The 12,192-nt window shown below is 43.0% G+C and overlaps 2 protein-coding genes and 2 non-coding genes across 4 annotated transcripts; 2 read left to right on the forward strand and 2 right to left on the reverse strand.

Annotated features, from left to right (window-relative positions):
- The first annotated feature begins 644 nt into the window (after positions 1–644).
- Positions 645–6,826, forward strand: NDUFB10 (NADH:ubiquinone oxidoreductase subunit B10). Its single transcript, XM_003762011.4, has 4 exons — positions 645–1,010; positions 6,046–6,184; positions 6,327–6,466; positions 6,637–6,826. The coding sequence occupies exons 1-4, from the start codon at positions 863–865 to the stop codon at positions 6,738–6,740; spliced, it is 531 nt and encodes a 176-aa protein (XP_003762059.1). The 5' UTR covers positions 645–862; the 3' UTR covers positions 6,741–6,826.
- A 127-nt stretch (positions 6,827–6,953) lies between these two features.
- On the reverse strand, positions 6,954–10,706 carry RPS2 (ribosomal protein S2). The gene is made up of 8 exons (XM_012543265.3): positions 10,618–10,706; positions 10,184–10,363; positions 9,871–9,960; positions 8,902–9,009; positions 8,476–8,649; positions 8,227–8,386; positions 7,344–7,435; positions 6,954–7,078 (listed from the first exon to the last, which is right to left on the reverse strand). Exons 2-8 carry the CDS (start codon positions 10,358–10,360, stop codon positions 6,998–7,000), a joined length of 882 nt encoding a protein of 293 aa, XP_012398719.1. The 5' UTR covers positions 10,361–10,363; positions 10,618–10,706; the 3' UTR covers positions 6,954–6,997.
- Positions 7,151–7,284, reverse strand: LOC111719388. Its single transcript, XR_002769544.1, has one exon. It is a non-coding gene; the product is annotated as a small nucleolar RNA SNORA64/SNORA10 family (small nucleolar RNA).
- Positions 10,707–11,206: 500 nt separating the features above from the next.
- LOC111719391 lies at positions 11,207–11,337 on the forward strand. The gene has a single exon (XR_002769547.1). It is a non-coding gene; the product is annotated as a small nucleolar RNA ACA64 (small nucleolar RNA).
- The last annotated feature ends 855 nt before the right edge of the window (positions 11,338–12,192 follow it).

A 12,192-nucleotide genomic window follows, 5' to 3' on the forward strand; every position in this document is an offset into this window, starting at 1 on the left:
ATTGTGTATCTAAGTTATATTTTAATATATTTAACATCTACTGGTCATCCTGCCATCTGGGGAGGTGGGGGTAAGAGGTGAAAAATTGGAACAAGAGGTTTGGCAATTGTTAATGCTGTAAAGTTACCCATGCATATAACCTGTAAATAAAAGGCTATTAAATTAAAAAAAAAACAAACAAACAAAACAAACAAACAAAAAAAAGATACAGCAGCATCTCCTCTAAGAGGTCTTCCTCATTCTCCCTCACGCCTAACGTTTAGTGCTATCCCCTTTAAAGTTATTTAACACGTATTTCTATTTTTTATAATATATATTTTGATTTATATCTGTTGTATCTCCCGTTAGAATGTAATCTCCTCAAACCCAGGGAAGGTTTTCATCATCATGGCTTGTTGACTGGGCAATAAATGGCAGATAGTTGCTGATGGGCAATGGCAGAGAGTCTCTTACAGGAGAAAATAAAACCACAGGCCTAATTCGAGGGGAAAAAAACCGACAATAATAAAATAAAAGCAAAAATTGAACTCAAACAGCAATGTTTAATTCTCTCTGATCCAGACTTTTTGACCGTCTGACTAAGCCCCGCCCATCGATCATTGCAGAAGTGCCCGGACTACGATTCCCACAGTGCTCTGCGCGTGGCGCTGGGGCCCGGACGGATGGCCTCCGATGCGCAGGCGGGTGCATGGCCCCGCCCCTGCCCGGTCCCCTCTGCCCGTCCTTTACTCTGCTGCAGCTAGGCCTCGCGCGAAGCCAGCGGAGGGGAGAGCTCGAGAAGGGGAAACACGACTTGTGGGGCGGCCCTGCGAGCGAGCTGAGAGCTGAGGCCTAGAGGAGCCCGTATCGTCCCGCGGCCGCCATGCCCAAGGACTGGGACAAGGATGTGTATCCGGAGCCGCCGCGCCGCACACCGGCGCCCGACCCGATCACTTCGCTGCCCAACCCGGTCGTTATCCTGACGGACGTTTTCAACTTCCTCATAGACCAGCCCGTCACCCGCTTCCGAGGTAGGGCGCCCCCAAATAGCTTTCCCTCCCCCACTTCCACTCCCAGTGCCCCTTCCCCCGGGCCAGTAGGGAGGCGGAGCGAACCCTCCTCGGGCACGCGCGTCCACGCGTGTGCGCGCACTTGTACGCGTGCGCGCGCCTTGGGTTGGGGGCGAGAGGTAAGGGATCTCGGAGAACCTGGAACAAGGTGAACCGAAGGGCAAAATGAGGCAGGTAGTGCGGGAGCACGGGGACGAAAGGGTCACTGGTCGGAAGGACCATCTAGAAAGAGAAACTGAGGCCAGCAGGGAGCTGTTGGCTTAGCCATTGCCCGGGTCAGAGGTGGAGCCCCCTCCCCGGGCGGGGTTCTTTCCATTGGAATAACAGTAATAATAATAATAATAAGCATTTATTTATCCCATTATCTCATTTTTTTCCTCCTCGAAGTACTTCATTTTACAGATAGGGAAACTGAGGCAGGTGACTATTAAGTGGCTTGGTCAGGGAAAGTGGATGGCCCGTGTCTGAACTGAATTTGAACGCCTTACTCAAGGTCCAACGCTATTCATTGATATAGCCACAGAGCATGTAGTCCTGGAGCAGACATGTTGGGGACCACAGGGGGCTAAAGTAGGTGATGTAGTGGCCAAATTTGGGTAGCTTGGGCTGTTCCTCTAGAGAATTTGATGCCCTTATTCTTGTTTGGTGGTTCCGACTAATGAGATGCCTTCATCTTTCCTGTTCTGTCTCCAAAGAGGGATTCCACAGGAATATAGCTTCCTATGGGATTCCCATCTATTGGCCGGCAAGGAAACTCACCTTTGCTTGGATTTGAGTCCATTTATAAATCTTCAAGAAGTGCCTTCTAGTGTGAAATAGAGGTACAAAAGGGATATAATGTCTGCTCTACTCTTAAGAAATTTAACAGTTTAAGTGTCAAGTGGACATAATAGGCATTAAGAGACCATTTATTTTCCAGGAAGGGTATATTTTCTAGGAGGTAAAAAGAAAGGCAAAAAAAAAAAACAATCTCTTTTTTCAAGAAAATCTTAGCATAGTGCCCATGTGGGTAGCAAAATGCAAATAGCTATGTACAGGAAAAACTGGAAATAATCAACAGAAGGAAGGCACTAATTTTTTTTCTATTTTTCCAAGTATATGTAAAGATAGTTTTCAACATTCATTTTTGTAAGACTTTGTGTTCCAGTTTTCCCTCCCTTTCTTGCCTCCTCCCCACCCCAAGACAGCAAGCAATCTGATAGAGGTTATATATTCTTTTAAGTATATTTCTGTTATTTGTCATGAAAGTACAAGAAAAATCAGATGGGGGGGGGCACCACAAGAAAGAAAAAACAAACAGAAAAAGGTGAAAATACTATGCTTCAATCCACATTCAGGCTCCATAGTTCTCTCTCGGGGTGTGATTGTCATTTTCCACCCGAAGTCTATTGAAACTGCCTTAAATCGGTAAGAGGTGAAAAATTGGAACAAGAGGTTTGGCAATTGTTAATGCTGTAAAGTTACCCATGTATATATCCTGTAAATAAAAGGCTATTAAAAAAAAAAAAAAAAGAAAAAAGAAAAAAAAGAAACTGCCTTAAATCACCACATTGTTGAGAAGAGCCAAGTCCATCACAGTTGATTATCCTACAGTATCTCTGTTAATGTGTATAGTGTTCCCCTGATTCTGCTCACTTCACTCAGCATCAGTTCATGTAAATCTTTCCAGGCTTTTCTGAAATCAGCCTACTCATCATTTCTTATCGAACAATAATATTCCATAACATATACATAACTTATTTAGCCATTCTCCAACTTATGGGCATCTATTCAACTAATAGTTCCTTGTCATTAAAAAAAAAAAGTCTGCATCCTTTTCCCTCTTTTATGATTTCTTTGGGATACAGACCCAGTGGGGAGACTGCAGAATCAAAGGGTATACACAGTTTTAGAGCCTTTTGGGTATAGTTCCAAATTGTTTTCCAGAATGATTGGATCATTTCACAACTCCACCAACACATTAGTGTCTCAGTTTTCCCACATCCTCCCTCCAACATTTATCATTTTTTTTCTGTCATCTTAACCCATCTGAGAGGTGTAAAGTGGTACCTCAGAGTTGTCTTAATTTGCATTTCTCTAATCAATAGTGATTTAATTTCATCTGAAAATTGTTCATGTCCTTTGACCATTTATCAATTGGAGAATGACTTGTATTTTTATAAATTTGAGTCAGTTCTCTATATATTTTAGAAATGAGGCCTTTATCAAAAACATTGGCTGTAAAAACTGTTTCCCAGCTTTCTGGGAAGGCACTAATATTAAAGGGGATCAGAAGGGAATCCTTATAGAAGGTAAGAATTTAGCTGAAACTTGAAGGAGGGCAAGAAAAGCTGAGATGAGGAAGGAAAGAATCCCAGAGTTGGAATGGCAGTGGGGAACAAAAGGACATGATAATTATCATAAAAAAAGATGGTAGAATCAAAAGTTTGTCCTTGATTTCATAGATTATGCAGAGCCACTGAAATAGGCTTTTTGATACAGGAATGTCATGATGAAAGCAATGAATTAAGATGAGGCTGCAGTGTGAAAGATGATTTGGACAGATAATAAGATTAGTGGTGAAAAGAACATATATTGATGTGTAGGATTCAGAGCTTTCAAACCCGTTTCACCAAAGAAATTTTTATATGGTGCTGAGTATATGGGTATATAAAATATATATATACAAATCAAACATTTAATGATAAATCATAATTTTGTATTTAAAAACCCCACATAGTTATGAGACCCCACAAAGGATCACAACATACAAGAAGCTGGGGCTAAGTCAGAAGACATATGGATACTATGGCATTAATTTCATCTTATTCTGCTTACTCTTCTCCTTGTGTCTTTGGGTAGCTGAGGCTTAGCCACTGAAATGATCTTTATTTATTTGGTCATGGACTTGTGAAGACTATACCAAGACCTTGAACTAAATTGAATAGTGAGGTCAGGAATGATGGTATATCCCTATAATGCCTGCTGCTTTGGGGAGGCTTGAGTTTGGTGGGGCTTGGGACTTCAGTAAGGCTAAAACTGAACAAGTATCTGAACTAAGTCCTCCACTACCATGGCGAACTTGAAGGAAAAAACCAGTAAATTTTCTAAGGAGGGGTCAGTAGGCCTGAGTCAGAAAAATGATGTAGGTTATCTTCTGTACCTATCTGCATTGAGATTGGGGGTGGACATTGCATTTCCAGCTCTATCAAGGTAAAAAAACCTAGTCCCAAAAAATAAATCCATTTTTAGAAATTATATGCAAAATAATACAAGAATTTATTTCTTCAATCCATTAAGAAACTTCTTTGGAAGTGAATTTTCCATGAAATGGCTCCTTTGAATTTAAGAATTTTTTTTAACCTCTTAAAATACTGGGATGGAAATTGTTCTATATTAAGCAATATAACACTATACTTTGAAGGGCTGCGTTCAGAGTCAGAAAGAGCTGGATTTACACCGAAGCCTCAAAATTTTACCTTTCAGGTCAGTTACTGTCTACACTCATGATTTTATCTGTGTATGGATTTCTTCTCCCTCCATTCCCAACTTGATCTAATCAGTTTTGATTGGGAACTGTAATCTTAGTTGGTGAAGCCACTGATTGGTTCCAAGTGTAAATATAGAATTTAATCATACCTTAAGTGCAATTGGATCTTAAGCAAACTACTGTACTTGAGAGTGCAAATCTGTTTATTAAAGTGAAATACCTGCTTCCTTTTTTCAGGTGTCACATCTTGGTTTTCTCAGCATCTGCCACTAACAATCCTTCATCTCCCTTTTTTCTGTAGTTTCTGATCCACTGTCCTCTGGGAGATTTGTAAACAAGATTGTTAGAAAGACCTTATGGAATTTGACTATGAAAAAAGTGCTCAACTTCTGTATGTGGAGTTAATGATAATCATTTTTGATGTTCAGGCCTTTTGTATCATTCTTGTTTTGAGTGAGATGTTACTTTATAATACATTCCAAAACAAATAGAAAGAACTTCTGGAATGTTTGTGTATTACATTTATCCATTAAGATAATCGAGATTTGTTTGTACTTCCTCTGATTTGGAGAGTAAAAAAAGCAATATGAGATTTTTGTTTTTGTTTTTTGGCTGAGGCAATTGGGTTCAATGATTTTTCCCAGGGTCACACAGGAAGTGTTAAGTGTCTGAGGTCAAATTTGAATTCAGGTCCTCCTGACTTCAGGCCTGTTGCTCTATCCACTGCACCATCTAGCTATTCCCCCTCCCCCCCCCCCCCCCCCCCCCCCCCCCCCCAATGTGAGAGTTTTTGATTGTGATATTCATTTCCATTAAAGTTAGGGGTGGAGGAGTTTAAGGGCTATAAATGAGAAGCATGGGCACTTGCAGGACTAACACAGGCAATTAGATGGGAGTAATATCCCCCATCTTAATCTAGCTAGAATATACTAACTATAGTTGAAATTTAAAGTAGGATTTAGTGAATAGGGTTGGGATATGGTACCTTTAAATATTTTCCCCATTCAGTTTTAGTTTCTTCAGTTAAATGACTAGGATGTTTATGTGAACCCTTTTTCTTGTAGGGACTTCTCCAGGTACACTCAAGTATTAAGTGTTACACCCTCTGCTTACACTAGTCTGTAATCGTGGGGAATGAGAAAAAAAAAATCCTCTTCTACCCACCTAAAAACATAATAGAAATCAGTTGAGCTGTGATCCAGAAACAGATCCACTCAGCATCTGTGCTGGGCATAGGGAAATGGGGTGAGAGAAGGAATAAAGTAAAATATAAAGCATTACTTATTAACATGGATAGAGAGCAATGGGGACTGCTCTGACAGTTGCTCTTGGGAGTATTTGAGAATAATGTAAAGCTGAATGAACTCAACATAGTATAAAGAAGTGCTTCCCAGGTACCTTTAGGAATTCAAAAATATGAGTTAAATTAGTTAACCTAAAGAGCTAGGGTTCCTAGACCCCAGTGCTACATGAGAACTTTTCTGAAGATAACTGATGGAAAATTTTAATCATTTTTTCTCTTGGCAGAATTCATAGAGAAGCAACATGCAAAAAATAGAACATACTACTATCATCGGCAATACCCCCGTGTACCAGATATAACTGAGTGCAGGGAAGGGGATATTCTGTGCATGTTTGAAGCAGAAATGCAGTGGAAAAGAGACTAGTATGTATATCACTTGTTTCTATGGCACCCTATAGTTCCAGTAGTGGGAAACAGAATCTCACTAAAATGATTTCATCGTTTTCATTGTTGGGTATGGAATGGAGGTGGAGGAGAATTTAATTTCCCATTCTCACTTTTTCAGCAAAGTTGACCAAGAAATTGTTAATATTGTCCAAGAAAGAATGAAAGCCTGTCAGCAGAGAGAAGGAGAAAGCTATCAACAAAATTGTCTGAAGGAGTTCAACCAGTTCAAAGAGGTTGTAAGAGCTTATCAGGATCGATGTAAGTGAAGGTCCACATACATAAGCATCCTTTGCCTTAGTTGTCTACCCAAAAAGTCCACACACAATCACAAGGCTGGAGGGTTTTAATTGGGCTTTGATTTATCTAAACTGGCTTGCCAAATCACAAATTCGGTCAAAAAGACTTAACAAGCTCTTCTGCCTTCACAGATCATGAACTTGGAGCCAATTCAACTGCTCGAAAATGTCTTGCAAAGCAGAAGCATCGGATGCTTGCTGAGAGAAAAGCTGCCAAAAAGGCTGCTGCAGCCTGATTCAACAAATTGATAGGATCCAGGACTTTTTTTTTCTGTGACCTTTATTCATCTCAATAAAAGTCTTTGCAGTTCTATCTGTGCAATACGTATTGTCATGTCTCTGCTTAAACCCCAAAGATTGGCAAAGCAGGCTGGGGGGTGAGGGGCTTGTCAACCACCACTTCAACCCTTTCCCTCCCTAACCCATAATAAGGAAGCACTACAAATATCTTAACAGGCATAGTTCAATTTATTCCTTGTTTATAAAAAAACACTTATGTAGTTGCCACAGCAGCTGCCTGGGTCCTCTGGACAGACACGCGAGTATGGGTCTTCACAAGATGGTCAGTAAATTCCTGCAATTATAAAGCAAGCCTTAGTCTTTGCTTTAACCAGTGGCTTTAACTTCTAACAAAGTTTTAAAAATCACTTGTCAAATCCCATAAGGAACAGAGAGACCACAGTAGGTCAAGCTGTTATCAAAGGGAATTCTTGTTTTCTCTCCTGTGTACGACAGTCACACCATACTTGGTCAAGTGCAACTGAGCAGAGCTAAGGAGATTGGTAGTTATTTCCCCAATTTCTACACATACACCCCCCACCCAAGTTGTCATGTCATACCTGATAAGGAGACTTGGTGAACACAGTCTCTTTCCATAAGTCTGGGGTTAGATAACTGTATGTTTTGGAAATTGCATCAAAGGTAGCTTTAGCTGTTGAAGGAAGAAGTTACATGTGATATAACAGTAACTATCTTTCTAACCCAATTCATTCTTCCCAAGGCCTCAACTTGTGAATGGGAACTGAAACTCCCTCAGTCCACCTTTCTGTTCTAATCTTTACAGAGTCCCCTCTCAGTTCCCCAAAGCTATATTTTAAAAGTATTAGGTAAGCCAAAATGAAACAAGGTATTATCAAACCTCGTTTCATTTTGGCTTACCTATCTTTTAATCAATGACAACAAATAGCATATGTATGAATATAAATTATGGCATGAACCACACCCCCATTCCCGTTCCAAATCCCAATTCCTATTCATGGACAGGCCCCCATGTTTTTATATCATTTCTTTGCTACTTTAGTATTTCTAGGTTGGTTACAGTGTTCATTTCAAATGATATCTAAAAGCTTAATAACCCCAGGGCAGCTAGGTGGCAATGGATAGAGCACCAGCCCTGAAGTCAAGAATTCAAATCCAGTCTTAGACACTTGACACTTCCTGGCTGTGTGACCCCTGGACAAGTCACTTAACCCCAATTACCTCAGGGAAAAAAAAAAAATAACCCCAAATCATAGGTCTCAAATTGTGAACGTGCCTCCTTTATAGTAGAATGCAAGTCTAACTTCACTGCAAAAGAAACTCAATTCCTCTTTTCTTGGGTTCTAAAAATCCATGCTGTCAGTATATCTAAGTACAGCTTTAAAGATTACTAGAAAGTGCTAAATTTCTGTTAATCCTGGTAAAAACTATGCTGCTAGCATAAATATGTTAAAGTTCATTCACCAAAGTTGCCCAGAGTGGCAGTGCAGCCTCTTGCAGAAGTGTAGCAGTCATCAATTCCAGCCATCATTAGGAGTTTCTTAGGCACAGGAGCTGAGACAATGCCAGTACCTCTAGGGGCAGGAATGAGGCGCACCAGAACTGATCCACAACGCCCAGTGACCTGAAGATCATGTGAAAAGAGTCAGTGATGACCTACCTCTCCCCATTACACAAAAGTAACAAAAATTTGTTACATTCCTCTTCTCTTACCTTGCAGGGCACTGTATGAGGCTTGCCAATCTTGTTCCCCCAGTAGCCACGTCTCACAGGAACAATGGACAACTTGGCAAGAATGATGGCACCACGAATAGCTGTGGCCACTTCCTTGGAGCACTTGACACCCAAGCCAACATGACCATTATAGTCACCAATGGCCACAAAAGCCTACAAAAAAGCTGCCTTTAGATGAGTATCTATAAACTCCCCACATATAAACATTAGCGTAGTGACTGCTAAGGCACACCACCAGGATGGCACAAGGAACCTTTTAAAATATTTGAAAGGTTTATCCCAGGATCATTTGAAGACAGGGTGTAAACTTTATTGCAAAAATCACATGTCTTAACTGTCAGTCAATTGTGAGGTCCATAAAATGAGGCCTATGTTGGATCGATTTAACCCAAGTAGACAAATTACCTTGAACCTGGTCCGTTGTCCAGCTCTAGTTTGTTTTTGCACAGGCATGATCTTCAGAACCTCATCTTTCAATGAGGATCCCAGGAAGAAGTCTATGATCTCAGACTCCTGTAAAAGATAAGATTAGCTTAGCTTCCTAGTTGAGGGAGAAAAAGAAAATGACTATTGGATTTGGAATTCTGAGCCACAATTTACAAAAAACAGTCCCTTCTACTTGGCTTTTTTCAACGATGGGGTGATTTACACCAGTTCCAATAGACTTGTGATGGAGAAAGCCATCTTCATCTAGGAAGACCATAGGGACTGAATGTGAATCACAATGTAATTATTTTCGCCCTTTATATTGTTTCTTTTCTTTCTCAACCCCCGTTTTGATCTGATTTTCTTGTGCAGCATGATAACTGTAGAAATGTTTAGAACTGTACATGCTTGACCTATATTGGATTATTTGCTGTTTAAGAGGGAGTGGGAGTTTAAAACAACGATTTTACAAGGATGAATATTAAATTATCTTTGCCTGTATTTTGAAAATAAAAAGCTATCGATGAAAATTAAAAACATTTCCTTCTAAACAATTCAATTTTAGTTTCAAATTAGATAAAATGTTTTACACACGCTTATTTTCAGGTCAAGAAACTGGATCTCAGAATCAATATATGCTATAAGATACATCTTGGAAAAAAATCAAGACTTATTAAATAATTACACAACCTGGGTTAAATCCACTTTTCCCCTGTTAAAATAGTTGGTGGTGTCATTTTAGAGGAGGCACAACTTGCCAGCCGTGGCAAGGCCAGTAAGTACACTGCCACTTTAACCTAGACAAACAAGCCAGCACGCTCATACTCTATAATAGAACTTCCTATTACAAGGGGTTTATCTTGATGCAAAAATGGTGGGAGATTTCTTGGTAAAGACCCTGGAAAAGCTGCTAGAACACGGGCCACGCCACCCCCCAGTGCCCAGTACCTTGATAGGAAGGGAGAAAAGATAGATCTCTTCCAAAGACTTGATCTTCATGTCCTTGACTAGCCGGCCCAGCTTAGTAACAGGAACCCACTAGACATACCAAGAGAAGCCCGGGTTACTGGTAGGCTGGGGGAGGAGGGATGGGAAGAGAAGAAATGCCCTTTTCCCAATTTTCCCACCCCTCCTCAAATTTCAAATGGACTCCCGGAACTTCGCGGCAGAGTATGGAGAGAGAAAACACAAGATTTAATTGGTGGGGGGAAAAAACAAAAAACAAGCAGTTCGGGAGATGCACCAAAGTACAGAAACTAACCTCCTTGTCTTCGGCCTTTCCTCCCCGGGCTCCGCGGCCCCGGCCCCGGCCTCGACCACGGCCCCGGCCTCGACCTCGGCCCCCACTGCCGAAGCCACCGCGGAAGCCACCTCGGCCTCCGACTCCAGGGCCCCCGGGGCCTCCCGCTCCTCCCGCAGCACCGGCGTCGTCCGCCATTTGCTGTAGGAAACAGGTCCCGGTCACCGAAACTGAAACGTACGCTTTTCGATTCCCCTCCTCCCAAACCCAGCCAGAGGCTCAGAAGGGCAGCAGAGGCCGCCGAATTCTCTCAGAAACGCGGCAGCCTCCGGCGGAAGCTGCGCCCGGACAAGGGAAGTGGGGCCCCACGAACGGCTGGCCCGGCCCAGCGTCCTCCCGAGGCCCCAACGGCGCCAAATATGCCCGGCCCCGATCCGCGGACCACAGTGACAGACCGATTCAAGCCGAGACGCCTCTCTCTGCGGAAGCACGGCGCCGATGGCCGCGGATTCCCTCCCGTCCTCTTTCACTAAACTACCCCACTCCTCCCCCACCTACCGCGACAACAAAAGGACACTCACGTGTTCACTACAAGTAGAAGGCTGTCTCAGACGCAACGCGGCTTTTTATATGAGCTAGTTCTCGCGATATCTTGTGGACCGGGAAACTCCAATCCCTGAATTACTCATTAAACGGGAAGCGATTGTGATTGGTTAAATCACCCCTCCAACTTTTCTTCCCAAGGTGTGGTCTAACAGCTACGACCTGACTGAAGCTTCTGACCCGGAAACAGTCTTGGTACTCCGGAAACAGAATATTAGCAGTAGGAGTATAAATTTAGAGGGACTTGGTTCCTGTGCTTCTTTCAGGTTGAAGGTAGGTCCTTGTTCTTTTTTGTGCGAATCCTTGCTGCTCTTGGGCGGGTAGTTGTGGTCGGATGGGGAATAGCCCAGCGAGGTGGGGAAGAGAGCTCGGCCTCGCTGGCACCCGGTCCCCGCGGGACGCTTGTAGTGCGGGGCTCCGGGGGGAGGGAGCCGAGCCGGCGCCGTCTGAAAATCACCTGCGGCCTGCTTCTGTGGCCACGCGTGAGACCGCGGCGCCCACAGCCACCAGGGGTCTTTAAGCTTATCCCCCATAGACCGAGTGTGGGGGATAAAACCCAGGCCCCGACAAGTGTCCCTGCGGAGGGGAGGCGGGGATCGGGCGCGGGGGAGGGGAAGTCGGGACTTCCTTCCGCCAACTCTCTTCTCCTGTTCCAGATCTTGGGAGGTCCTGGCAGAGCGAAGGCCCGGCTCACGGAGCGATGGCTGCCGGTCACTGAAAGCTAAGCAGAACGGACCTCCTGCTGTGTCTCCCAGAAGGACCCGGCACCGTTCCTCCTCCACGTGGACGGCCCAGCCCTAGCCAAGGTCACAAGATGAGTCCAGCTAGAATCCAATTGCAATTTATCCGTGTATATAAGTATCTAGTGCATGCCGGCTTTTGTACTAGGGGCGGGATCTGACCACCCAGAGTCGGGGAGCGAGCAGGCAGAGGGCGAAGTGAATGAGGTTAGGGAGACTTGCGTTTCAGCCCTGCCTCAGACACTTGGTAAGCTGTGTGATCTTGGGCAGATTTCTCCTGATCCACCGGAGAAGGAAGTGTCGAACCGCCGCTCCAAGTTTATTACTGCCGTATTGCCCTGCCAGTCAAGAGTCACAAAACTGAACGATAGGAAAAAAATTGGGAGGAGCATAAACTGATGACCACATTTTTTATTGTTTTTCTGGTAATTTAACTTTGAAGGAAGCCTCGAGCATCTTATAGAAGTTCTGGAATAGATTTAACAGGTACAACATTGGATTAATTATTATCTGGGAGTGGGGGGTAAGAGGGGAAAATATGGAACACGCGTTTTGAAAATAAAAAGCTTTAATTTAAAAAAAGGGGAGGGGGGAGAACAAAGCTTAAGAGCAGTTTCACAACGCAATAAGCTATGTTTAATTATAAAAATTGGATCTGTATTGTATACTAGAGACAGTGGGAAACTA

Source organism: Sarcophilus harrisii, chromosome 1, assembly GCF_902635505.1.
Source record: "Sarcophilus harrisii chromosome 1, mSarHar1.11, whole genome shotgun sequence".
Taxonomy (NCBI): Eukaryota; Metazoa; Chordata; class Mammalia; order Dasyuromorphia; family Dasyuridae; genus Sarcophilus; species Sarcophilus harrisii.

Excerpts from the sequence above, each read along its gene's own strand:
- NDUFB10 (XM_003762011.4), top strand. The coding sequence starts at position 863 with ATGCCCAAGGACTGGGACAAGGATGTGTATCCGGAGCCGCCGCGCCGC. Across the intron at positions 6,185-6,326 it reads ATGCAGTGGAAAAGAGACTA|CAAAGTTGACCAAGAAATTG; the intron begins GTATGTATATCA and ends TCACTTTTTCAG. Across the intron at positions 6,467-6,636 it reads AAGAGCTTATCAGGATCGAT|ATCATGAACTTGGAGCCAAT; the intron begins GTAAGTGAAGGT and ends CTGCCTTCACAG.
- RPS2 (XM_012543265.3), bottom strand. The coding sequence starts at position 10,360 with ATGGCGGACGACGCCGGTGCTGCGGGAGGAGCGGGAGGCCCCGGGGGC. Across the intron at positions 8,650-8,901 it reads GACAACGGACCAGGTTCAAG|GCTTTTGTGGCCATTGGTGA; the intron begins GTAATTTGTCTA and ends GCTTTTTTGTAG. Across the intron at positions 7,079-7,343 it reads TCACCAAGTCTCCTTATCAG|GAATTTACTGACCATCTTGT; the intron begins GTATGACATGAC and ends TTATAATTGCAG.